This window comes from Indicator indicator, chromosome 24 (assembly GCF_027791375.1).
Source record: "Indicator indicator isolate 239-I01 chromosome 24, UM_Iind_1.1, whole genome shotgun sequence".
NCBI lineage: Eukaryota > Metazoa > Chordata > Aves > Piciformes > Indicatoridae > Indicator > Indicator indicator.
The window spans coordinates 7,458-34,482 of NC_072033.1; the positions used below are offsets into that span (position 1 = coordinate 7,458).

At 49.9% G+C, this 27,025-nt stretch overlaps 1 protein-coding gene across 1 annotated transcript in view; it reads right to left on the reverse strand.

The window, feature by feature from the left end:
* Positions 1–5,900: 5,900 nt before the first annotated feature.
* Positions 5,901–27,025, reverse strand: part of CPNE1 (copine 1) — a 35,710-nt gene continuing 14,585 nt past the window's right edge. The window contains 6 exon segments of the mRNA XM_054391914.1: positions 5,901–6,975; positions 14,680–14,755; positions 14,757–14,815; positions 15,360–15,408; positions 15,410–15,441; positions 16,560–16,658. Coding sequence (XP_054247889.1) covers positions 6,859–6,975; positions 14,680–14,755; positions 14,757–14,815; positions 15,360–15,408; positions 15,410–15,441; positions 16,560–16,658 — 432 coding nt within the window. The 3' untranslated portion in view covers positions 5,901–6,858.

Consider the following 27,025-nt stretch of genomic DNA (forward strand, 5'->3'; position numbering starts at 1 on the left):
GTTTTCCCTGAAATGTTTTACCACTGCTGGAATAGCCACTAAGTTCCCAGTATTGTGTCTGCGCCCCTGTAAGTGTTTAAAAGTTCTGGATGACTCTTTAAATTTCAATTACTGTCTTTTTTAAAGGTTAAGCCACACTGCGATGTTGGTAGGTCTTCTCCCTACCAACAGGCATGCTGAATCTGAGCGCAGCATGGTCACAGTCACCACATGGATCTACACAAGGAGAGCAGGTCCCCGCTCTGCGGCAAGCCCTGCCCTTGCAGCTGTTTTTTAGGGCCCTAATTTACCCTTGTCTCACCTAGAGATCTGCTCTGGATTGTTATGCAGTCTCTGTTACTGCAGGCATAATTAAATCACATCCTTTATTTGTATGTGTAGACATATATGTGTATGTGGTTGTACAGATATGTAGACTGACAGCTGTATGCATTAATATACACAGAATGAACAACTCCATCCCTCTTCCACAACTTGTATGCTGCTCACCATCCACCCACCAGATTTCCAGTAAACGTTTTCTACTCCCAGTAGAAAATTTAAAGCCCAGTATAGCTCTTCATCCCAATAACAAAAGGACCTACCTGTTACTGAAAACCTTGCTGCAATTGTAAACCTTAACAGACAGTGTTTCACCCAGGGCAAGCTTCCCATAGTGGGGCCAGCGAAAGAGCTACAAACAGAGCAGGAACAGGTGACAGACAACGACACAGAGCTGCTGCACCTGGAAGTTACTTTTCTACTTTCCCGATGGCCAGGGCAGAGTCTGCAGCTGGGACTGGAGAGAGGATGGGGAGTGAGAGCCTCTCCAGCAGCAAAGAGCCACAGGTCTGCTGCTGAAAAAGCCAGAGCATCATCACCCTGGGAAGAGGTGAATGCTTGTCTCCAAGGAGGTCCCTGAACTGGCAAGCTGTGGAGTGAGACTGGCCTGGGACGGCACAGAGGTCCGGAGGCAAGTCACCCAGGAGCCGCCGGGCTCGTGCACGTGACAAGGCTGCGCCTTGAGGCCGCGATTCCCCTGACCGGCCCCCGCCCAGGGCTGGCCCAGCTGGGAGAGGCCTCTCCTGCCCGCCGAGCCTTCTTTCCACGGGCGGCACAGAGGCAATCAGGAGAGCAGCAAACGGACCCCCCACGCCAGCGCGGCACAGCTGGGCTGTTGCGGGGATCAGGGTTGGGACGGTGACGATGAGCGCCAGGAAGGACGCTGCCCAGGCCGCCTCTGTCCCTGCTCCATAGGAGGTACTCCTGCCCCACCAGCATCGACCGAGACGCGGCCGTGGCCCATCCCCGTCCCACGGATGACACCTGCAGAGAAGCCCTGGGGCTTTGCTCTTACCTCCCCGAAGACAGCCTCCGGGCCACAGCGAACTTTCCTCGTCTTCTGGGTGAAGCCTTAAGGAGAAAAAAGAGGCGTGAGATGCCAGCGGCCGGGCCGGCAGCCCTCTCCCGCCGCCATCCCTCTCGCCCGCCGCGGCCGGCGCCCACCTCGGAAGCTGAGCTGCACCTGCCGCTCGCCGTGGCCCGGCAAGCTGGAGAGCCGCCGCACGCCGACGCTGAGCGCCATGGAGCCGCTGGCAGAATGCGCTGCCCCGCTCCGCCGGGCGTGACTCAGCCCCCGCTCGCCCAGCCGGTCCGGCCGCACGCTCCCCGCCCCGACGCCCCGCATCCACCTCCAAAGGGCAGGAGGGAGCGGGGACGAGAGCCCCGGATGCTCCGCCTCCCTCAGCCCTGGGGCACCGGGCCGGTCTAGGAGCGAGGCCCGGCCGGGAAAAGCTGTGCCCCTGGCGGCAAGGTACTCCGCAGAGGTTTTTCCTGTGCCCGGCGGAGACCAGGCCCGAGGACAGCGGGAGCGCTGGCACTCGAGCCCGCCGGCGATGGGAACACAGCGCCGGACACTCCCCTCCCACGGCTGCGGAAAACGGAAGATCCTTCAAGGGCTACGCTTGAGCTGGGGCTTGATGTGCTGGGAAGGACAGGGGTTTCCAGAGCTGGCACTGGAGGACACCAGCCCGAGCACGGTGGAGAAGACAGGAGCCCAGCTCTACTCTTGACCACCACAGCCCTTGTGGCTCATTCAGCACAAAACTACGTCTTTTGTGGTTAAACCCTCCAAAGCCAAGGTGGGGAAAGGGCTGGGCTGGCTCACCGGTCCCTGATTTGGAGGGTTGGCCTGCCCCCCGTGAGCCAGCTGCACTCAGACTGGCAGGTGCTCAGCAGCCCTCGCTCTCCTACCCCTACCATGGGCCAGAGGCAGAGAGGATGCAGCCTGGGTGCCACCTCTCTGAAGGGCAGATGGGGACTGAGTTGACAGCATGAAGACATGGGGCACAAAGCAGCAAGCTGTGCTCACAGCTGCACCCACCAGCACCATCTCGAGCCCAGGCCAGCAGGATTTGGAAAGTGTTTCCTCCTCCCAGGGATCTGGCTCTCCCACTCAGTGCTCAGCACCAAACACCTGCACCCATGCACAGGGCACCTTGCAGCAGGCCAGGGTGGCTAATCCAGCTCTGCAAACACCAAGTGAATCATGCCTGTGCAATGCCAGACAGTTTCAAAGCTAGCCCTGCAGATACTCCATTATTTCCCTCTTACACAAGAGCTCCATTGAGCACCAGGGGGGCAAGCACTGGTGGTGGTGGAAATGAACCATAGCAGGGAGGACACCACATCAAACACAATAGGCTGGCAGCATTTGGAACCACTTCTATGAACCCAAATGAGTGAGCCTGGCAGTTGAGGGCAGCACGGAAATCTCAGTGCACTGGCTGCACCCAGTTGCGTCTGGAGAGGAGGAAGGGATAGAATTTAGGCTGTTTAATGAGATATTCAGACCACCAAAGTGTATAACTGGTGGGTGGATCCAGTATTTGCTCAAAGCTTATAAAAAGCCATGATCTTCTATGGCAGTTTGTGTGGCTTCGTCAAACACCTGGAGTGCTCCCAGCACTTGGATTCACCTGAAGACAGTTTTGGTGAAACAGAACCTGGGAAGCTGGGGACACATTTTACACCACAGGTAGGGCCCTCAGCCCAACAAGCAGCCTGGGCAAAGAAGGGGGATAGAGCATTACCTCCCACTGAGAAGGGACCTCTGTTGGATAGCATGGCATAGCGTGCCATGAAACATCACCATTATTTATTGCCAGGTGTCCTAGAAGCAAGAGGAATGCTCATGATGAACTCCCACATGCAAGAGGTGATTTAGATTTATACAAAATCCTGAAGCTGAAACACCTTTGGGAACCACAAGTACAAGGGTCAAGAGCAGGCTGAGAGGCTTCCTGGGCATTCTCCATATGCCAGTGGAGATAAAGCAAGAGAGGGACGTGCAGAAAGCATGCACCAGCACTGGGTGAGAACAGCACATGCACCTGAGGAAGAAAACCTGAGCTTGACCTGAGCTTTTGTCTACCTGAAGCAACAACTATGCCATAAATCTGCATTCCAGCTACATCCAGGACACCACAAGGCAGGAGACACTTCCAGCCTCTCACCAGGGCCTCCAACAGCTGTCTTTACTGCCTCTAGGCCCTGGGAGGGCCTGGAATGAGTGAAAAAGGGCAAACCAGCTGCTCCTCCCACAGCTTGTCACCTGGGCTCACACCCATGCAGCTCTTGCTCTCAGGTGACAACCACAGGACTTGTGTCTCTTCTTTTACATTCCAGCCACTAACGTGCCCTGCTTCTGGAGGAGGAACTTCCTAAGAAATTCCTAAGAATTTCCTACCACATCTTGGCCTCTTCCTTCCCAAAGAAGGTCTCTCCTACCATCAATGAGTCTAGCACCCAGAAACACCCTGTCTAGCTGCTTGACAGTCACTCCACTCACAGCCAATGCAGAGAGATGGAGGATTCACTCTCTTGCTTTTGAACAGGAACTGGAAGAGGTTTAAAGAGAATCTCAGAATTGTTAGGGTTGGAAGGGACCTCAAGGATCATCCAGTTCTAACCCCCCTGCCATGGACAGGGACACCTCACACTAGAGCAGGTTGCTCACATCTAGTCTGGCCACACAAACCTCCAGGGATGAGGCTTCTACCACCTCCCTGGGCAACCTGTTCCAGTGTCTCACCACTCTCATGGCATAAAACTTCTTCCTAACATCCAGTCTGAATCTACCCACTTCTGGTTTTGCTCCATTCCCCCCAGTCCTGTCAATACCTGACAGAAAGTCCCTCTCCAGCTTTCTTGTAGGCCTCCTTCAGATAGTGGAAGGCCACAAGAAGGTCTCCTTGAAGCCTTCTCCAGCCTGAACAGCCCCAACTCTTTCAGTCTGTCCTCATAGGAGAGGTGCTCCAGCACTCTGATCATGCTGGTGGCCCTTCTTTGGACATGTTCCAGCACCTCCAGATCCCTCTTGTAATAGAAGCTCCAGAACCGGATGCAGTACTCCAGGTAGGGTCTCACCAGAGCAGAGTAGAAGGGGAGAATCACCTCCCTTGACCTGCTGGCTGTGCTTCTCATGATGCAGCCCAAGATGTGATTGGCTTTCTGGGCTGCAAGTGCACACTGCTGGCTCATGTTGAGCTTCTCATCCACCAGCACCTCAAGACCCTTTCTTCAGGGCTGCTCTCAAGCCAGTCCCTGCCCAGCGTATATTGGTGCTTGGGATTGCCCCGACCCAGATGCAGGATCTTGCACTTGGTCTTGTTGAACCTCATGAGGTTGTCATGGGTCCAGCTCTCCAGCCTGTCAAGGTCTCTCTGGATGGATCCCTTCCCTCCAGCTGTCTGCCACACCACACAGCTTGGTGTCGTCAGCAAACAAAGGTGAAATGGATTTCCCACTATGAAGTCTGCTGTCTCAGAGCTCATCTTCTGCTCCAAAGACAATGTGCTTCTTGATGTCTTGCCAAAGAAACCACTCACTGAAGCCAAGCACCACATGCTGGCCAAAAACCAGCCTTAAGTTTCTTGTCCCTGTAACAGGGAAGGAGAGCTCTGTCTACAGGCTGTAAGCAGGTAGCTTAGATGCTCTCAACCACACTGCAGTTTCTCAAGAGATTTGGCAGCTTCCTCCCCCTCTTCCACACTTGTAATCTGTTTTAGTTTAGGCAGCCCCTCAAGAAGAAAGGCTGCTTGGTTTCCTTCAAGACTCTAAATAAATGCAAAACAAGTGAGTGCTGTAGGCTACATCATGGAGTAATTCAGAAGATACAATACAGCTTTCTCTAGAGGAAGCTGTTGGTTGCCTATGGAATCTGGGAGAGCACATTATGGTCAAAATAAGGTTTGAATAAAAAACTAGCATGAATTCTTCTTTGCTTGGCAGAGGTCCTAGGCCCACAGCCCTTCAAGCATGAGCTAAGCACGACTTTGGTAGCAGCTATTATCCAGAAAGACCAGTCTAGTTGAGGATGTAGATGTAAACCCAGGTTCTGCTTTCACACAGGGTTGCACCCTAGCAGCTTCATAGCCTGAATCGCCAGGGCAGTCTTCCAACATATTCTCACCCTTTCCTGCTTCATGTGGTAGAACAGGCAGGTTCCTTCCTAAGTCCACAGCAAACAAACAGCTCAGCTCACTGCAGGACAGGGCAGCAGGATATACATTCAGCAGTCTTAGTGATTAACAGGTAACAGAACTAATGATGATGGACAACTTGCTCAGCTTTTGCAGCTGATCACACTCACAGAATCACAGAACATTAGGGACTTGAAAAGATTGGCCAGTCAGCATCATCTACAAGGTCACACAGGAACCCATCCAGGCAGATTCTGAATGTCTCTAGAGAAGGAGACTCAACCTAGGCTAACTGAGATGCTGAATCAGCATCTCGCTAGTACTAAAGATCTTCCATAAAGCAAAACACCTACATGGGTGAACAACAAAAGGAAAAGGAAATAAGAATCCAGAGATGTTATGTAAGCCAAAGCAGATCATTTATTTGTGAAAGTCATGACCAAGTGGTAGTGTAATGACAAGTCCATTTCCTTATCTCCACCTTGAAATGAACTATCAACACCCACCTCTCAAAACAACTGTGCTTTGCTATCATTTGTCTGTTCTACAGTCTCCAGAACACAACAGAGATTCACAATCCTGAGGACAGGGGTGCCCCTCTTTGCAGTTTCACAGACCGTTATCTCATTTAAAAACTTCTGCAGCACAAAGAAGTCACTCAAAGCATCTTTATTTCAGTGTTTCCAGTTGCTGTATTTTGAGAGTCACATTAATGTGACTCATTAATCCCACCCCAAATTAATTAATGATTAGTCCACAAATAAGTGCAGTGCAGTGTTCTTAAATTGCAATGATGGCTCCAAGCAAGAGGCCATGATAGAAGCCATTTTTGCTGATAGAATAATGTGATTAAAAAATTACAAAAGTATGGTCACTGAAATGGAAAAATTATAAAAACAGACTGGCACTTTATGAAGGCACACCAGGAACTACCTCAGGCACCCAACCAATGGACTTTGGTACCAGCCAGGATAGAAGGGTCCCCATTCCCAAAGGAAAAGCCTACCAAGGACACAGGTAGGCACTATGACAGCAAATGTGGCTGTGATGCTTCTGCTGCCAAGCCCAGTGTGGAGGCAGCACTGTGTGAGCAGCTCTGGGAGCAAGCAGCAGTTGGGCTGTATGAAGCCATGAGGAATAGCTCTTGCAAGATGGAAAACCAACAAGGTCCGTTTTTCTGTGACAAACACTGCTCAGGCATTTGTGATTTTTTTTTTTCCCCTATTTACATTTCTCCCAACCTGGAGCAGGAAAGATCAAAGAGCAGGAACAGATGAGAGCCTCTGTGAGCACCACCATCTGCAGGCAAGGAGCACTCCAACTGTGCAAGGGAGCGCATGGGTGTAGGCAGTTCTCTTCATCCCAGGGGTAGTGGTGGGCAAGGTCATGCTGCAATCTACATTGCCTTTACTTCTGGTGGTTTCACAGGTGACCATCCCTGCCACTTATACTATGACACCAGCTGCTTCGGCACTTCAGCCAGAACCACCTGGGAAAGCGCTTCCCAGGGAGCCTACAAGGAGAAAAAGGGAGAATAAATCAGAAATACTGCAAGGAAAGGATTTTTAAGTCCAGCCATGAACTATTAGAGAATTCAGACTGCAGCCCCCCACCTGCCACATCTCACTTTGCTTATAGCGTTCCCTACTGCAAGTTCAGGAGCACCTGACAGTCTCAGTGAGCACTGCTGAAGAAAACCACTTGTTCCCACCCCCACACTACTCTCCTCTCAAGCCCAGATGAGACATGCCTGACGCAATTCCTCTTAGCTCCTAGTCCACCTCCATGCAGAACTGGGCAAACAGCCTGGGACCATGCACTACAGGACTTCAATGCTAGATCAGGTTGCTCAGCATCTCCTCCAGTCAGGGTTTCAGTATTTCCAAGGACAGAGATCCCGTAAGCTGTCTGAGCTCCAGGACTAGCATTTGACCTCCCTCTGAGTGAAAACTGCTTCCTTAAATCAAAATGGATTTTTTTCTTGTTTCAGTTTCTGTCAGCTGCTTATCATCCTGCCCCCAGGTATCCCCAAAAAATGTCTGACTCCACATTTTCCACCCTCTCTCATCAGGCAGCTACAGGCAGTAGTAAGACACTGCCTTTGCCTCATCGTCTCCAGGCCAAATATACCCAGCTACCCCCCTCTCCTCACTCTGTCCTGTGCTTCAACCCCAACCGTCTTGTTGGCCTTCTCTAGAAACACTCTATTATGTCAGTGTCTGGCTCATACTGGAAGCTGGGAAACGGACCCAGGAAAGCTGCTGAGCTACACAAGAGAATCCAGTGCAAGTCAAGCCATTCCACTTATGATAACAAAGGGGCCCCATGAGAGGAGTGTGACTTCAAAGTACTAATGAAGAAAGAAAAGGGAGGACTGCAGAGGGAGGGAAAGCGCTTTAAACTAGATGCGAAGGGGGGAAGGGGAGAAACCAGGCTCACTGGAAACAAGCCTGGGATGCTTGAGAGGTGGTGTGCCAGTTCCACTGCTACTTCAGGGGAGGTAGGGGATAATGAGCCATGTGCTGGGGAAGATGCAAGAGCCAACAAGGAAACACCAGCACATGCAGGGCTCACTGGTAGGCTGGTGGCCAGGAGTGGGCAGAGGGCAAGAATGAAAACTAAAGGATTAACTCTGAAATGCTTCTAGACCAATGCACAGAGCATGGGGAGCGAGCAGGAGGAGTTGGAGATCTGTGTTAGGCTGCATGGCTATGATATAATTGGAATCACTGAAGCATGGTGGGACAGCTCCCACCACTGGAGTGCTGTCATGGAGGGCTCTGTACTGCTCAGGACACACAGACCAACCAGGCAAGGCAGCGGTGTTGCCCTCTACATACCAGAGCAACTGCAACGTGTCGAGTTCCACTCGGTGGGGGGGAGGTAGAACAGGTGGAAGGCTTGTGGGTAAGAATTAAGGGATATGGAAAGGTAGGTGAAACTGTTGTGGGGGTCTACTATAGACCACCAAATCAAGCAGAAGATTGATGAGGCTTTCTACAGTCAACTGAGGGTAGCGTTGTGTGTGTGCTAGAAGTCATGGGCGACTTCAATCCCCCTGAAATTTGCTGGGAGCCCACACAGCCAAGCACAGCCAGGTCAAAAGGCTCTTGCAGTATGTTGATGATAACTTCTTGATGCAGGTAGTGGAGGAACCAACAAGGAGAGGCACTGCTGGACCTTGTATTGACTAATAGAGAAGGACCGGTTGGGGACAGTAAGGCTGGGGACAGCCTTGGTGAAAGTGGTCATGACATGATGGAGTTTAGTATTATACAGGGTAGAAGCAGGGCTGTAAGAAGGATTACAGCCCTGGACTTCTGCAGGGCTAACTTTGTACTCCTCAGAGATACACTTGCAGGGATCCCATGGGCTAAGACTCTGGAAGGTAAAGGAGCCCAAGAAAGTCGGACAATTTTTAAATGCCTCTTCCTCCAAGCCCAAGATAGGTGTATTCCCTTGAGTAAAAATGGGGTAGAGGTGCCAGGAAACCTGCATGGATGAGCAAGGAGCTTCTGAAGGAAATATCATGGAAGAAAGATACTTACAGTTCACGGAAGAAGGGATTTGTCACATGGGAAAACTATAGAGCAGTTGCTAGGGCACGTAGGAAGGCAACAAGGAAGGCCAAAACCCTCTTGGAACTAAAACTGACAAAAGAAGTAAAAGAGAACAAGAAGGGCTTCTTCAAATCTCTCAGTAGGAAAAGGAAGAATAGGGAAGGTGTGGGTCCAGTGCTGAATGAGGAGGCAGCCCTGAGAGCTGAGCATGCAGAGCAGGCAGAGTTGCTGAATGCCTTCTTTGCTCCAGTCTTTACTCCTAAGAAGACTGCACTCCCCTGTGAACTCCAGGCCCTGGATGAAGGAAAAGAAGCCTGGAGGAGGGAAGTCTCTCCACTAGTCAATGAAGACTGGGTTAGGGATCAGTTACACAGATTGAATATTCGTAAGTCCATGGGTCCTGATGAGATGTACCCAAGAGTGCTGAGGGAGCTGCCTGATGTTGTTGCTCTGCCACTCTCCATCATTTCTGCAAAATCCTGGCAGACAGGAGAGGTGCCTGAGGACTGGAGGGAAGCCAATGTCACTCCAGTCTTCAAAAAAGGGCAAGAAAGAGGTTTCAGGAAACACTGAGCAGTCAGCCTCACCTCCATCCCTGGAAAAATGATGGAGCAGCTCTTTCTGGAGGTCATCTGTACGCACTTGGAAAAGAACGTGGTTATCAGGAGTAGTCAGCATGGATTTACCATGCTTGACTAATCTGATAGCATTCTGTGATGTCCTAACTGAATGGGTAGATGCAGGCAGACCAGTGGATGTAGTCTACCTTGACCTTAGCAAGGCCTTTGACACTGTCTCCCATACCATCCTTATGCTCAGGAAGCTCAGGAAGTGTGGGATAGAAGAAAAGACAGAGAGAGGGATCAGAACTGGTTACACAGTAGGGTTCAAAGAGTGGTGGTCAGTGGTGCCAAGTCCAGCTGGAGAGCTGTGACCAGTGGAGTCCCCCAGGGATCAGTGCTGGGTCCAGTCCTTGCTGAGCCTGCTCAGCAAGTTTGTTGATGATACCAAACTGGGAGGCTTGGCCGAGACACCTGAAGGCTGTGAGGCCATTCAGAGACTTGGACAGACTGAGAGCTGGGCAGAGAGGAACCTAATGAGGTTCAACAAGGATGAGTGCAGAGTCCTGCACCTGGACAGGAAGAATGAACTGCAGCAGGACAGGTTGGGAGGGGGTCTGCTGGAGAGCAGCCCCAAGGAGAAGGACCTGGGAGTGCTGGTGGACAACAAGTTCTGCATGGGACAGATATGTGCCCTGGTGGCGAAGAATGGCCAATGGGATCCTGGGCTGCATTAAGAGGAGTGTGGCCAGCAGGTCTAGGGAGGTTCTCCTCCCCCTCTATTCTGCCCTAGTGAGACCTCACCTGGAATATTGCATCCAGTTCTGGGCTCCCTAGTTCAAGAGGGACAGGGATCTGCTGGAAAGAGTCCAAGGATGATGACGGGACTGGAACACTGCCTGGTGAGGAGAGGCTGAGAGCACAGGGGCTGTTTAGTCTGATGAGGAAAAGACTGAGAGGGGAATTTAATAAATGTCTATAAATACCTGAGGGATGACTGTCAGGAAGGACGGGACAGCCTCTGCTAATTTGTGCCCGGGGACAGGATAAAGGGCAATGGACGGAAACTACAGAACAGGAGGCTCCACCTCAACACGAGGAAGAACTTCTTCACTGTGAGGGTCACGGAGCAGGCTCCCCAGACAGCTTGTGGAGTCTCCTTCTCTGGAGACTTTCAAGACCCATCTTGATGTGTTCTCGTGTGACCTGCCCTGGGTGACGCTTCAGGGGGGGTTGGCCTTGATGACCAAACCCACTTCATAGAGAGGTCTGCTGCCTCCCTGGTGCCCAGGTAAGGGACTTTACAGGTAAAGTTCCCAACCTTGTGAGTCCTGCAGACTACTACCCACTTCTGGTCTTTCAGGTGGGTAGTAATGATGTATCAATGAGAGGCTCACAATCAATTAAAAGAGACTTCAGAACCTTAGAGCAACTGCTAAAGGGATCAGGAGCTCAAGTTGTGTTCTCCTCTATCCCTCTAACTTCAGTGATGGACAAGGGAATATATAGGAAGAGCCAAAAGGTCAATTCATGGCTCCGTGGCTGGTGTCATCGACAGGGCTTTGGGTTCTACAATCACAGCTCAGTTTACAAGGCACCAGAGCTGCAAACAACAAATGGGATGCACTTGTCCCAGAGGGGGAAAAGGATCCTGGGGCAGGCATTGGCAGGGCTCATTGATAGGGCTTTAAACTAGATTTGAAGGGGGAAGGGGTTCATAGTCTTCTGCTGGCCAGTGACAAACAGAGGGGCAGCTCACCAGAGGCAGAGGGATGGAGAGCTAGTGAGGGCTCTCAACTTGCTGCCCTGAGGCAAGCCACAAATGATGCACCAAGACACTCTGTGGAAATCAAGGGGAGTTGGCACAAGAAGAGGACAAGGCCAGCCCAGCTGAAGTGCCTCTACGCAAATGCATGCAGCTTGGGCAACAAACAGGATGAATTAAGGGCCACTGTGCTGCTGGGATGTCATGACATAGTGGCTATTTACTGAAACTTGGTGGGATGATACCCATGACTGGAATGTAGGGATAGATGGGTACAAGCTCTTTAGGAAGGACAGACAGGGAAGGAGAGGAGGAGGTGTTGCCCTCTATGTCAGTGACCAGCTGGAATCAGTGGAGCTCCACCTGGGGAAGGATGAAGAGCTGGTTGAGAGTGTATGGGAAGGAGATGTTACTGTAGGGGTCTGCTACAGGCCACCTGACCAGCAGAGCCAAGCAGATGAGGCCCTCCACAGGCAAATAGAAGCAGCTTCCAGGTCACAAGCCCTGGTCCTCATGGGTGATTTCAACCACCCTGACATTTGCTGGATTGCATAGATGACAACTTCCTCCTCCAAATGGTAGAGGAACCAACAAGAAAAGGTGCTATGCTGGACCTTGTTCTCACCAACAGGGAAGGGCTGGTAACCAATGTGAGGCTCAGAGACAGCCTTGGCTGCAGTGACCATGAAGCAGTTGAATTTAAGATCCCCAGGGCAACCAGGAGGACATATCCCAAGCTTACAACCCTAGACTTTAGGCGTGCAGACTTTGATGGCTTCAGGGATCTGCTGGCCAAAGTGTCTTGGGACAAAGCCCTAGAGGGAAGAGGGGCCCAGGACAGCTGGTCAGTATTCAAGGACCATTTCCTCTGCATCCAGGAGCAATGTATACCAACAAAAAGAAAAGCAGGGAAGAATGCTAGGAGACCTGCCTGGATAAGCAAGGAGCTGCTGGACACACTATCACTTAAAAGGAAGCTCTACAAGGAGTGGAGGAAAAGACAGCTAGAATGGGGGTATATAAGGAAGCTGCCTGAGCAGCAAGAGACCTGGTTAGGAAAGCCAAAGCACAGCTTGAATTGAATCTAGCCAGGGAGGTTAAAGGGAACACTAAGAATTTCTACAGGTATATTAATGGTAAAAAGAAGACTAGGGAAGGTGTGGGCCCCCTCAGAAAGGAAACAGGTGAAATGGTCACAAGGGACCTGGAAAAGGCTGAGGTTCTCAAGGACTTCTTTACCTCAGTCTTCACTGTAAGGGCCTCCAGCCACACTCCTGGAATAGTCATGGAAGCTAATGGCAAGAATCAGAAGGAAGAACTGCCCATCATAAGTGAAGATCAGGTTCGTGAACACCTGAAGAACCTGAAAATGTTCAAGTCCATGGGACCTGACAGGATACACCCATGGGTACTGAAAGAACTGGCAGATGAGGTTGCTAAACCTCTCTCTATTATATTCCAAAAGTCCTGGCAGTCTGGGGAAGTCCCCACAGACTGCAAAAGGGCAAACATTACTCCCATTTTCAAAAAGGGTAAGAAGGAAGAACCAGGAAACTACAGGCCAGGCAGTCTCACCTCTGTGCCCGGTAAGATCATGGAGCAGATCCTCCTGGAGGCACTACTGAGACAGAAGAATAGTGAAGAGGTGATTGGGTACAGTCAGCATGGCTTCACCAAGGGCAAATCCTGCCTGACAAACCTGGTGGCCTTCTATGACAAGGTCACAACATTAATACATGAGGGGAGAGCAACTGATGGCATTGATCTGGACCTGAGCAAAGCCTTCGACACTGTCCCACACCACATCCTGCTCTCCAAACTGGTGACACATGGGTTTGATGGGTGGACCACCAGATGGATAAAGAACTGGCTTGATGGCAGCACCCAAAGAGTGGCTGTCAATGGCTCCATGTTCCAGTGGAGGCCAGGGACAAGCGGAGACCCTCAGGGATCAGTCCTGGGACCAGTCTTGTTCAACATCTTTGTTGGTGACATGGACAGTGGCATTGAGTGCACCTTCAGCAGGTTTGCTGATGACACCAAGCTGTGTGGTACAGCAGACACACTGGAGGGAAGGGATCTATCCAGAGGGACCTTGACAGGCTGGAGAGGTGGGCACAAGCCAATCTCATGAGGTTCAACAAGACAAAGTGCAAGGGCCTGCATCTGGGTCAAGGCAATCCCAAGCACAAATACAGGCTGGGCAGTGAGTGGCTGGAAAGCAGCCCTGAGGAGAGGGACTTGGGGGTGCTGGTGGACAAGAAGCTCAACATGAGCTGTCAATGTGCACTTGCAGCCCAGAAAGCCAACCAGATCCTGGGCTGCATCAAGAGAAGTGTGGCCAGCAGGTCGAGGGAGGTGATTCTCCCCCTCTACTCCAGGTGAGACCCCACCTGGAGTACTGCATCCAGTTCTGGAGTCCCTATTACAAGGGGGATCTGGACATGCTGGAACGTGTCCAGAGAAGGGCCACCAAAATGAGCAGAGGGCTGGAGCACCTCTCCTATGAGGACAGACTGAAAGAGTTGGGGCTGTTCAGTCTGGAGAAGAGAAGGCTCCGAGGTGACATTGTGGCCTTTCCATATCTGAAGGGGGCCTACAAGAAAGCTGGGGAGGGACTTTTAGGATATCAGGTAGTGATAGGACTAGGGGGAATGGAATAAAGCTGGAAGTGGGGAGATTCAGGCTGGACGTGAGGAAGAAATTCTTCACCATGAGAGTGGTGAGAGCCTGGAATGGGTTGTCCAGGGAGGTGGTTGGGGCCCCAGCCCTGGAGGCCAGGCTGGATGAGGCTCTGGCCAGCCTGATCTAGTGTGAGGTGTCCCTGCCCATGGCAGGGGGGTTGGAACTAGATGATCCATGTGGTCCCTTCCAACCCTGACTGATTCTATGATTCTATGATCTTCAAGGCCCATTCCAACCCCTAACGTCCTATATAACACCTGGGGGACAGAAGGGAAGGAATAGGCATAACATCGTCTTCCCCTGGTTATGAGTACTCTGCAATGTCAGCCTGCCAAAGAAGAAGGGCAGGCAGCTGCCAGAAGTGCAGTGCACACCAAGTGCTCATCAGGCTCTGCCTCATGGCATCTCCAAGCCATCTGTACACTGAACCAGGAGCTTCACCCAGCTCACACTGGAACTCTGCAGAAAGTCTCGTCCTCAGCCACAGAACCAAGGACTCACCACCACCAGCAGACCAAGATCCCACTGAGTCATGGAAACTAAACAGAGATGAGGCTTCAAAGTGCCCACTTGCAGCACCCACACAGAGCTCCCATGCTCTCCCTGTCCTGGAAATGATAGCAGAAGGGCAGCATAGCCATACTTACAAATCTATTGTGACTAAAAAGGTTGATTATAATGATGGGGGTCTCTGTTTTCAACTCTTCTTTTTTTCCCATCAATAACCAGCTGGTCAAACAGAAGCAGCTCATTCCACATGGGGCTCAGTGTTTCCTCCAGCATCTGCAGAGACAAGAGGCTGGAATGTACCACAACCGGTGGAAATAAACCACATGGACTTCGTGGTTTTGAGAGTGAGGAAGCATGGCCTCATCCCCTCTCCCACACAGCTGCACAGGGATGGGGCCTGGCACAGGGAAGATGGTAAATGTGTGAAATCAGCACTTGGGGCCAACTAGCATGTGCCAATCACATACATGTTTGGCAGATGTTCCCTGAACATAATCATCACCCAGGGCACACAAATCACTCATGCCTGAGGTTTCAAATTTCCAGAAGGACTGCCACATCACTGGCCTTTAACATGTCAGCTATGATGATTTTTCTTTCTCCAAGTCCTCAGGAAAGCAGAGGCAAAAATTTAAGTGTTCTCACCCTGGTCGTTTGGCAATAAGTTGAAAATACCACTCTTGCAAACGGATCTGAAAGTATTCTGTCTCAGTCTAGAGGACAGACAGACAGTGTTACACCTCCTCCCCAAAAGAAGAGGTTTCATTATGATCAGAAAATTAAAAGAAAAGCCAAAAAACGACAAAAATCTTCCTACCTTGAAAGATTTTACTCTAAAAATGCCAGAGGTTTTGTAGCTCTTTTTTTTTTTCCTCAGGATGAATGCATTCAAATTCCACCTACGTAACAAAAGCATGCAAGGATCAAGTTTCAAAACATCTGCATTTACAGTGGGCAAATAACTGGAACAGAATGGTGTCAGGGTATTACAACCTAAGAGGTATCCTAATACCTGGCAGAATTCTGAAACTTGCTTTAAAAAGGTTTGAAATTCCTTTGGCTGCTAGCTGACAAGATAAATGGAATGCTTTCCTTATCAGTTATGAGAAAAAGACATCAGATAAGTCCCTCTCCTCAAATCCTGTTATTATGCGTGCAGTGATGGAACAGTGCCATTGGGGCAGGGGAGAAGCTGATCACCAATATGAGCATCTCCCTTAACATAATCAAGTTCTTTCTTGGTTAAGGAAAGGAAATGCACTCAACGAGAAGCCGAGGAGGCAAAATCTGGAGATGGAAGAGACCAAAAAAGCATAGGCTGCAGGTCCACAAGGGCAGTGTTTCACTGCTTTGTTTTGCTCACATTAGTTCTAATTTCACATGGGCTAGGGGAAAAGGGAAGAATCTTCTACCAGCTTTAGGATGACAACCACAGAAATCAAGCTCGTTGGCAATTGGGAGCAGTTCTAGTCTATGCCCTGCACGTCGATTCATCTGTCTGAATTCAGATGAGACATCTTCATAGGAATGAGTTTCAAAGAATTAGTTTTCACTGAAGACAGCAGAAAAGAGCTCCAACTTACTCTAAACTGAATGCCCAAAAAGACAAGGTAAGAAGAGGGTCCCTTGGAAGCACTGCTTCTGTTAGCTACAAAGGTGACCAGAGTGCTTGTCAGGGTGACCAGCTCAAGCACAAACCTCTGCACTCACAGTAAAGCATGACCAAGCTTTGACTCAGCAGGGGCAAAAGCAAGCCCCACTGCTGGGAAAAGCAGCTAACAGACAACAGGCTCAAGGATGTCCTTAAGAACAGGAGTGGCAGCAGTACCCCAGGAAAACAGAGTAACAGAAATCCAGCACCAAGTTTTATTTTTCTCAGATGCTGGCTTAGAAATACAGAGACAGAAAAATTTCCTTTTGGAGGCTACAGCTAAAAACACATCACTGAGGTCAGCATTAACAGGGGGTTGTAAAAACTAACTCTGGACTAAGTCAGCAGGGCACTGTGGAAGCTCACCAGAGAGCCATCCGCTGCTCCCTGCAGCTGGGCCAGGTCAGTCTCAAAGGTGCCTATCAGGTCATGGGAACCATCACTGTCGTGATCTGCACACTGCACCTGCAAGGCGAGAGAGCCAGCTGTGGGCAAGTGAAGCACAGGGGGAGAGCAGCAGCTGCCACCACTTCAGCACCTGCCCCCAACAGCTCTGCAGCTGCAGCAGTGAGCCCCTCATCACACTCAACTGGTGGTGTCACCTGGATCACTCACTGAGCTGACAGTAAGAGACACTCAGAATCACAGAAACCCCTAGCACTTCGTAGCCCAGATGTATAAATGCAGGATCATACATGACAGGACATGAAACTGGGGTAATTGCTGAGAAGCAATTAAAACTTTGCAATCTAAGCACTTTCTGAACAGACTGCCCAGCAACAGCATCAACTTACAAAGAAACTGCAATTTTATAAATTCACAGAATGGTTTGGGTTGGAAGGGACCTTAAAGATCATCCAGTTCCAACCCCCCCTACCATAGGCAGGGACACCTCCCACTAGACCAGGCTACTCAAGGCCTCATCCAGCCTCCCTGGGCAATCTGTTCCAGTCTCTCCCCACCCTCATCTCCAGTCTCAATCTCCCCACTCCCAGCTCAAAGCCATTGTCCCTCATTCTGTCACTCCCAGCCCTCATCAAAAGTCCCTCCCCAGCTTTCCTGTAGGCCCCTTCAGGTAATGGAAGGCTGCTCTAAGGTCCCCCTGGAGCCTTCTCTTCTCCAAGCTGAAGAGCTCCAACTCCATCAGCCTGTCCCCAAAGGGGAGGCTCTCCAGTCCTCTGATATCTTTGTGGCCTCTAGACCCTCTCCATCAGCTCCAGGTCCTTTTTGTGTTGGGAACCCCAGAACTGGAGGCAATGCTGCAGGTGGGGTCTCAACAGAGCAGAGGGGCAGAATTACAGCACTTTTCTCTGCATCTTGTGTCAATCAAGTTATAAATACTTACATAGCCAGTTGTGTTTAAAGTGGCATGAAAGGTTTTGGAACTAAATAATGCAGAATAGCAATGCATTTGAAATTAAAAACATGCTAACAAATATGGCTTAAAGCAAGCACAGTAAGGCATGCACTGTCAGGAGCTCGCCACAGACCAGGCATGAGCAGCATTTGTAACATGCATAATGCACACACCTGCAGAACATGATTCCAGCAGCAGTCTGAACAGCTGCCTCCTCCACACTGCAGCTCACCTGCCACAGATGCAAGAACTCTCAAAGACTTGCCTATAGTCATCAAGGGATTGGCAATACCACAATGTATGAACCACAATGACAGTTTTCTCCTCAGGACAAAGGGACAAAATGCACCCACACGTTATAGCTCAGTAAGGAGGCGAAATCCGAAGGCTAGGTATCTGAATTGAGACAGGCTTCTTTTAGGACTCCTTTAACCCACCAGAGAACTTCCACTGTCATCAATGGGAAGCCAGCATAAGTCAGATGAATTATGGTCTAGTCTAGACACCTAAATGGGAGGCATAATCTTATCCTGGCTTGCATCCAAAGCAGTGTGGCCAGTAGGCCAAGAGAGGTGATTCCACCCCTCTGCTCTGCTGTGTCCAGCTATGGGGCCCCTAAAACAAGAGAGACATGGATCTACTGGAGATGGGTCCAGAGGAGGCCATGAAGATGAGCAGAAGGATGGAGCACCTCTCCTATGGGTTCAAGCTGACAGAGTTTGGGCTGTTCAGCCTGGAGAAGAGAAGGCTCCAGGGAGACTTTAGAGTTCAGTATCTGAAGGGGACCCACAGGAAGGCTGAGGAGGGACTGCTCAGAAGGGCCTGTGGGAATAGGATGAGGGGCAATGGTTTGAAACCGGAGCAGGGAACATTTAGGGTGGTCATCAGGAGGAAGTTCTGCACAAGGACAGTGGTGAAACACTGAACAGGTTGCCCAGGGAGGAGACATTCAAGATCAGACTTGATGTGGCCCTGGGCAGCCTGATCTAGTTGGAGGTGTCCTGCTGCCTGCAGGGGTGTTGGACAAGATGACCTTTGAGGGTCCTTTCCAAGTCAATGCAATGTGTGAATCCTTTACTGCCTTGATGGAAAAACAAGATCACCTCACCTTCTCCCACTTTTATCCTTCCCAACCTGACACTCTTCCACTCTTCCGCATGCTCCACCACTGTTCTGCTTGAGATCCATTCCACCTCTCTTAGCAATTCTGATGTTTAAACATCACCCCAAAGTAACTGTGTTATGCCAGGGACACCAACAAATACAGTTTTCAGACAGAAGCCAAGGTGTGGGGTCCTGGTGCAAGGTGTACCTCATGTTAATACACCTGGAACACTGCAGAGAATTCAGCAGCTGCAGCCTCCATCCACCTCCTCTCCCGTCCTTTGCTCCTCCTGCCCTTCCAGCCATGTCACTAAAACTGGACTGAAGAGCAGTCCCCTGTTAGCCCACAGCACAATACAGCTCAGAACAGATCTCTTTGTGCAAGGGCTTTCTAAAGCTGGCCAAGAATCAGTGCCTGCAGCCCACAGCATGGTGCTGCTGCTGCAGACAAAATCCTGCTAGCAATATTGCAGAATACTGCATAGAGTCATAGGATGGTAGGGATTGGAAGGGACCTCCAGAGTCCAACCCCCTTGCAAAGCAGGATCACCCAACACAGGTCACACAGGAATATGTCCAGAAGGGTTTTGAAAGTCTCCACAAGCTCTCTGGGCAGCCTGCTCCAGGGTGCTCCATCACTCTCACACTAAAGAAGTTTCTCCTCATGCTGAGATGGAATTTCCTGTGATTGAGTTTATGTCCACTGTCCCTCATCCTATCACTGCAAAGAGCCTGGCTCCATCCTCCTGACAGCAGCCTTCAGGTATTTATAGACATTGATAAATGTGGGAGTTCATGAGTTTCTCAGCCTAGAGAAGTTCAGCGTTGATGAAGCAAAGTTGTGTCTTGGAGATAAGTACAAATGCTGTATGACAGGACTTTCAGTGGGAAACAGAGTATCAGTTAATTTCCAGCAGCTAAAACAAAAGAGAACTGTGCGAAGTAGCAGCAGACCAATCACTGCTTGCATTAGAGCATAAGAACTGAAGGCTTTATTCTATCAGACATGTGCTGCTAGTGCATAGTTTAGCAGAAATAGTATATAAGCACAAAGATTGGAATAATAAAGGTCTCTGATCTGCACAAAGCCAGAGTCCGTTAATCAATCGCCACATAATGGCACCCGAACAGGGATCGAATCATGGAAGGAGAGCGACCAGCAGCGAAGCTCAGCTGAACTAAGAAAGCAGCAGTGTGAGAGAGCTGCAAGCAGTGGTGTGGGAGAGCTGCAACGTCCAGACGTGGACAAACAATCACCTGGAGCAAGGTGGGCGGCTGGGAACAGGGGGACAATGGGGTTTAACATGTCCTCAGAAAAGTCTATCAGTACCTCTGCTCTTCAGCAGGTGCTCTTTTCAGCTACTAAGCACTTACTCCTCTATCACTGGAAGGACAGTGTATGATCTGGGATAAGATCAGAGCTAAGTTTTGGGACTATGCTAAAAAGGAAGACAAGATCGGAGAGATTAAAGCAGTGCCTGACGCTGAAGCTGCCTGGGAGAAGCAAGTGGGAAACATCAATTGCCAAAGAGTTTTGTGTGCCTTAAGAATGCTGTGAATGATGCGCTGCCAGCCTGCATACATCAACATCCAGAGACTTCGGCAGCAGAGGCTTTTGCAGCTTCTCCTTCAGCCTTTGGTGTTTCAAATAGCGCAGCAGAAGGCGGCAATGGCTCCTGCTATGGCCATTTCGCAGAAAGCGGTATTCATGCATTGGGAACTTTCCTTCTACAGCTTGAAAATCTGCACATTTCTGAAGACAACAGCTTGTAAACAATGGAAGAAGAGTTTTTTCTACTGCCGTCTGTTTGCAGCTTTCCTCCACCTTCTTTCTCTGTTATCTCTCTCTCCCTTGCTTGCAGTTTTTTGCAGTTTTGCAGAAGCTGTACATAAGATTTAAAGTAACATGCTAAGTTAAGATATTTCAACATTTTGTAGGTGTAAACCTGCTATGGATAATGATTTTAGCATTATTTCTGATTATAAGAGATCTTGGAGATTTGTTATTTTATTGTTTGTAGTAGTTAAATTTTATGGTTAGGATAATGAATAATGAGTACTTGTAAGTATTTAGTAATTGTGATAAGGTATATTAAGTAATAAATAAGCATAATAACATGTAAGTAATAATGAGTAATAGAATGAGTTGTTTTACAAGTTTATAGGTTAAGTTTCTCTTCTGGTTCAAAACTATTTTGTGTGCCATGGCATTTCAAAAGAGCTGTATGTAATATAAGTAAGGATTATAGTAAATACATTTTCATTTTAAAAGGCATACTTTATGTAATGTAACATCCTCTTTTTGGGTTTTTTTTTGACATTGATTTGATGGTTTAATTTTAACATAGTTCCTGAAGTTTTTTAGGGATTTTTGGTCTTAGCATAAGTTAGGAGTTTGATATATGGATATTATAAAATGGGGGGGCTTTGTCTTTTCTTTGTATTCACAATAGCTTTATGATAAAAATTATAAAAATAAAAAGAGAGAATTTTTGATACATCACACAGTGGCTTAGCCTTGGAAAAGGCAAAGTCTAGAAAAGGGATGCATATTTTATCACCTACAGTCTTTAGTGATATCAGCAAGGAAAAGTCACCATGTCATGAGCTGGAAAGATCAATTCTGCAACTCAGTGCTGCAAACATCTCAGCAGAAGACAGCACAAGAATCAATGGATGGGACAAACAGCAGTGCCCATGAAACTGAAAATTAGCAGACCTAAGACTGATCACAATGACTGCCATGATAAACTGAGATCAAAAGCATCAATCTGAGGTTGATGGCACAAGAATGATACTACAAAACATCTCAATTAGGACTGGATATCACAATGGCTTAATTGTTGTGTAATTAGGGGATATGTTCACACGGATTTATATGTTAACTCACCAGAATGTCAGTTAAGTAATAATCTCAAATGCTTAAAGGGAAGGTCAAAATGGGTTATAGCACAAAAGACATTTTCATTCTATGTTACAAAAACAAAAAGGGGTTTGACCAAAAGTGTGATGATAATATAGACCTGTGGAATAAGGGAGAGAGAATTGCCACCATTTTTTTCACTCCTGTTGCAGCCACAGCAAAGGCATTAGCACAACTAAATGAGATGGCTGGTTGGTTAGCAAAGCAGAACAATCTGACTTCTAAAGTGTTAAATGAGTTAGCTATGGATGACAACTCTATTAGGCACACTACCTTGCAAAATAGGGCTGCTATTGACTTCTTGTTACTCGCACACAGACATGGATGTCAGGACTTGGACAGGATGTGTTGTATGAATCTTACTGATCACTCTTGTTCTATTCATAAGAGCATACAGGATCTGACGCATCAGAGAAGAAGCTGAAAGAAGATAATGGAGTTTTTGGGCTTGAAGGGTGGTTAAGTGAAGGGGGTATTTCAGGCTGGCTATTGTCTCTGGTAAAAACTGGACTGTTATTATTGGGAAATTTGCTCTGTATGCTGATGGTTATCCCATGTTTGTTGTCACACCTACAAAGAACGTTGCAAAGAACGGTACAGCAAGTTTTGATTGTAGAAAAACAAAAAGGGGGAATTGTAGAAGTCGATGAGTTTCTTGGCCTAGAGGAGCTCAGCCTTGATGAAACAAAGTTGTGTCTTGGAGATAAGTACAAATGCTGTATGAGGGGATTTCCAGTGAGAAACAGAAAACCAACCAGAATGTTGGTTAACTTCCAGCAGCTAAAACAAAAGAGAACTGTGCGAAATAGCAGCAGACCAATCACTGCTTGCAGTAGAGCGTAAGAAGTGAAGGCTTTACCCTATCAGACGTGCGCCCATAGTGCGTACTTTAGCAGAAATACTATATAAGCACAAAGATTGGAATAATAAAGGTCTCTGATCTGCACAAAGCCAGAGTCCGTTAATCAATCACTGCAGAAAATGTCCCCGCTCTCAGCCTTTCCTCATCAGGTAGATGTTCCAGTCCCTTCAGCATCCTCATAGCTGTTCAGCTCTCTCCAGTAGTCCCCTGTCCTTCTTGAAACAGGGACCCCAGAACTGTACACAGTATTCCAGATGTGGTCTGACTAGGGCTGAATAGAGGAGGAGAACCTCCCTCGACCTGCTGGCCATACTCCTAATGCACTCAATTACACTATTTGCCTTCTTGGCCACCAGGGCATATTGCTGTCCTATGGATAACCTATTGTCAATAAATTACCAATCAATTATTATCAATAAATCAACAATCACTTATTTAATGATTAATTATTTCTTGCAAATTAACTACCCAATACTCATCATGAGCCTGGAATACAGTCAGCAAGTACAAGACAGGAGAAACTCTCAAATCTCACAGTTCATAAACACCACAAGCTGGCAGTTTGAGTCCCAGTACCAACCCCCACAAATTCCACATCGGTCATTTCCACCTCCATGACTATGGGGCAGACATGTTGCTTTTGTTTGCTCATATCTGTAACAAAACTGTCAAGAAGTTCAGGCTGTGTCACAAACCTGAGCTGTTCTTCAACACAGAGCAAGGAGAACATTACTCTGCATCACACTGAAGTATTACCAAAGCATTCCGTAGCCTTGCCAGTGTGAGCAAAAGGGTCACAAGTCATCAGCACAAAACCTCACACACAATCTGGCAAAGCAGATGTTCAGGGGACACATCAACATGGCAGTTTCCATTGTGCTGAAGTCCAAGGAGTTCTTACTTCACCTTTACTTCACACACACAGAATCATAGAATTATTTTGGTTATGGAAAAGCCCTGTCAGATCATCGAGTCCAACCATTCTCTAACTCTACCAAGGCTGGTGCTAAACTATGTCCCTTAGCACCACATCTCTGTGTCTTGTAAACTGCTTTAGGGATAAAGAGTCAACCCGTTCCCTGGGCAGCCTGTTCTCAGTGTTTAAAATCCTTTCAGTGAAGTTTCTTTTAATGTCCAAGCTAAGTCTCCCCTGGGGCAACCTGAGGCCATTTCCTATAGTCCTATCACTTGTTATTAGGCAGAAGAGACCAAACCACATCTCAATACAATCTCCTTTCAGAGAGCTGAAGAGTGGTAAGATCTGCCCTCAGCCTCCTCCTCTCCAGACTAAACAGCCCCAGGTCCCTCAGCTGCTCGTCACCAGCCCTGTTCTCCAGACCCTTCACCAGCTTGACTACTCTTCTCTGGACCTCAAGGTCTTTTTTTCACCTCAGTGCCTTTCTTGTAAGTGACAGTCCCAAAGCTGATCACAGTGCTCAAGGTGTGGCCTCACAAGTGCCCACCACAAGGGCGCGATCCCTTCCCTTCTCCTGCTGGCCACACCATTGCTGATCCAGGCCAGGATGCTGGTGGCCTTCTTGGACACCTGGGCACATGCTGGCTCATCTAGCCGGCTGTCAACCAGCACACCAGGACCTAGGTCCTGCTCTACTGTGCAGCTTCACAGCCACTCTTCCTGAAGCCTGTAGCATTGCATGAGATTGCTGCAACCCAAGTGCAGGACCTGGCATTAGCCTTGGCCCACCAATCCAGCCTGTCCAGACCCTTCTGCCTTTCTTCCCTCAAGCACATCAACACTCCCTCCCACCTAACTGTCACGTGCAAACTTAGTGAGGGTGCATTCAATCTGCTTGTTGACTTACATTTTAGGAACCTCTGAACAAGAGGTTCAGGGCAGCAAACACAAAATAAGAAATGAATCAGCACAACGGTGGTGAGAAAGTTCCTAGGCAGAAAGGGACCTGAGGGTGTTGATTGACAGAACATGAGCCTGCAGTGCGCTTGGGTGGCCAAGAAGGCTACCAGCATCCTGGCCTGCATCAAGAGTAGCGTGGCCAGCAGGAGCAGGGAGGTGATTGTCCCACTGTGCTGCACTCTTGTGAAGACACACCTTGAATCCTGGGTTCAGTTTTGGGTGCCACAGTGTAAGAGAGACATTGAGGGGCTGGTGCAGGTCCAGAGAAGGGCAGCAAGTCTGGTGAGGGGTCTGGAGAACAAGGCTGGTGAGGAAAGGCTGAGGGACCTGGGGTTGTTCAGTCTGGAGAAAAGGAGGCTGAGAGGAGACCTCATGGCTCTCTACAGCTCCCTGAAAAGAGGTTGCAGTAAGGTGGGAGTTGTTCTGTTCTCCCAAGAAACGAGAGGAAAGGAGGAAACAGGACAAGAGAAAGAGGGTTTAAACTGGACAAGGAGCAATTGCTTCACCAAAAGGGTTGTCAAGCCCCAGAACAGGCTGCCCAGGGAAGCAGTGGAGTCCTCATTCTGGGAAGGGTTTTCTGAGATGGGTCAATGGGATGCTGAGGGACATGGTTTAGCAGTGGCTTGGCAGTGCTGGGTTAATGGTTGAACTCCATGTCCTTAAAGGTCTTCCCCAACCTACACAAGTCTTAGATGCTATGCCATGTTCCCCACTGCAGAACAGGGCAGGGCAGAACACCTGCACCCCCCCCTTCTCACCTGGGATACCCCAGAGAGTCCTTAGCAACCAAGAGACCAAAGGGACCACAGCACTGCCACCATGCTGGCTCCCACCACGCAGCCACTGGGCCCCCTGGCACCCCAGATCCTTCAGAATTCTGTGCTCCCCAAAACCTTCTACACCCAAGGTAGGAGGACCAACCCTGACCCCTGCATCCCAAGGACACTCCTGAGGGCAAGAGTGGAGGTGACCACTGCTCTTCTCTCTCAGGCACAGCCAACCTGTGCCAACTGCCCAGACAGAAGCAGCCCCTTCCCACAGCCAGGGCACTCCCTGTGGAAGTGGCACCCCAGGCTCTCCAGGCACCACCAGCAGGTATGGCACCCATCTGCTCTGGCACCTTCAGCATCCCCAGTCCCCCTGGCACTCCCAGTAAACCCATCACATCCCACCCAGGCACAGAGCAATTCAGTGAGCCAGGGCAAGCATCCCTGCCCTCGTCTGAGTGACGCGTGCCCAGCAACTCCAATTCCCAGACAATTTCCCAAACGCTCAGGCTCATCTCTCCCGATTCACCTCCTAGAAGTGCGTCTCCTCCCCACTTTGCAACCCCACCCTGCCAACTCAGCAGCTCACCCTGCAGGGACCACCCCAGCCACAAGCTCCCAACGTGCCTGGTGCAGAGCCAGGGGGCATTTGAGTCCTTCCACCCCAGCATGGCTCCCTCTCACCCACACAGGTCTCCAGAGAGCTCCATGCGGCTGCTTCTTCGACCCTCGGGTCTTCCACATCCAGTGGGCAAGCACCACCCTGCCTCCAGCAGCGATTGCCACGCTAAGCCACAGCGCTCCCCTGCTGGGTGCCACCCTGCAGGACCCCAGGACATGCAGGGCATGCAGGACCCCTGCAGCCTGGGCAGCCCCAGAGACCCCCTGCCAGGGCCAACTGCAATGCCTCACACACAAACATCAGGGGAGAGCAGTGGCCTCAGCCCCCTCCTGGGTGCTGCCAACATCCACCAGCAGCTACGAGCACATCAAGGGGCAGTCAGCACCAATCCAGATCTCAGGCAGAGCCACCTCCATGGGGCCTCCCTTGTACAACAACATCCCCTGGGGCAGCAACATGCAGCCCAGCCCCTCTGCTGCCCTTGATAACCAAGGCCTCGGGGAACCAGCAGCTGAGCTTGATGTTTCTGAGGACATGCTTCTCCAAGAGGCCCTGAGGCTCTTTGGCTGCCCAGTGGACACAGAGGAAGTCAGGCAGGACAGTCACAGCAGTGGCCCTATGTCTGGAGGCCCTGATGACACCAGCAGAGAAGGGAGAATGGTGCCCACAGCCCCGCCGGTACTGCCAACACCCAACCCTGGCCACAACCACATCGAGGAGCAGCCTCCACAAATCGACATCAATGGCATGGCCACCCCTATAGGGGCACCCCTGGGTAGAGACATCCCCCAGGGCAATGACTTCCCCCCTCCTTCTGTGCACTGCCTCCAACAACCAAGGCCTTGGGGACCCAGCAGGCAAACTGGCACTGTCCAAGGAGGTGACGCTCAAAGATGCCCTAAGGATCTCTGCATGCTCCCAGGACACAGTGGAGATCAACCAGCAGAGTCCCAGCAGCAGGACGGTGCCTGGGAACCCTGGAAACACTGCAGCAGCCTCCTTGATTTTGCCTCATTGTTGCTACCCAACGACCTGCTCAGCCCTGACTACGACGTCCCTCAGACCCGTGATGCCATCCTGAGCTTTGAAGAATTCCTCAGCATAGGGATAGAATGCCAGGAGCCATGGGGGGAAACAGGGCTACACTCGCCCCCAGCCCAGCCTGCCCTGAGAAAGCAACAGGGAAAGAAGCACAGAAAGAGTCACTCCCCACAGACCCCTGGCAAGCGCAGGGCTGTAGCTACCAACACTGCGGTGCGAGGGGGACATTAGACCCAGGCAGGGGTGACAGGGAGGTGGGGGGAGTGGGCGGGGGGGGAGG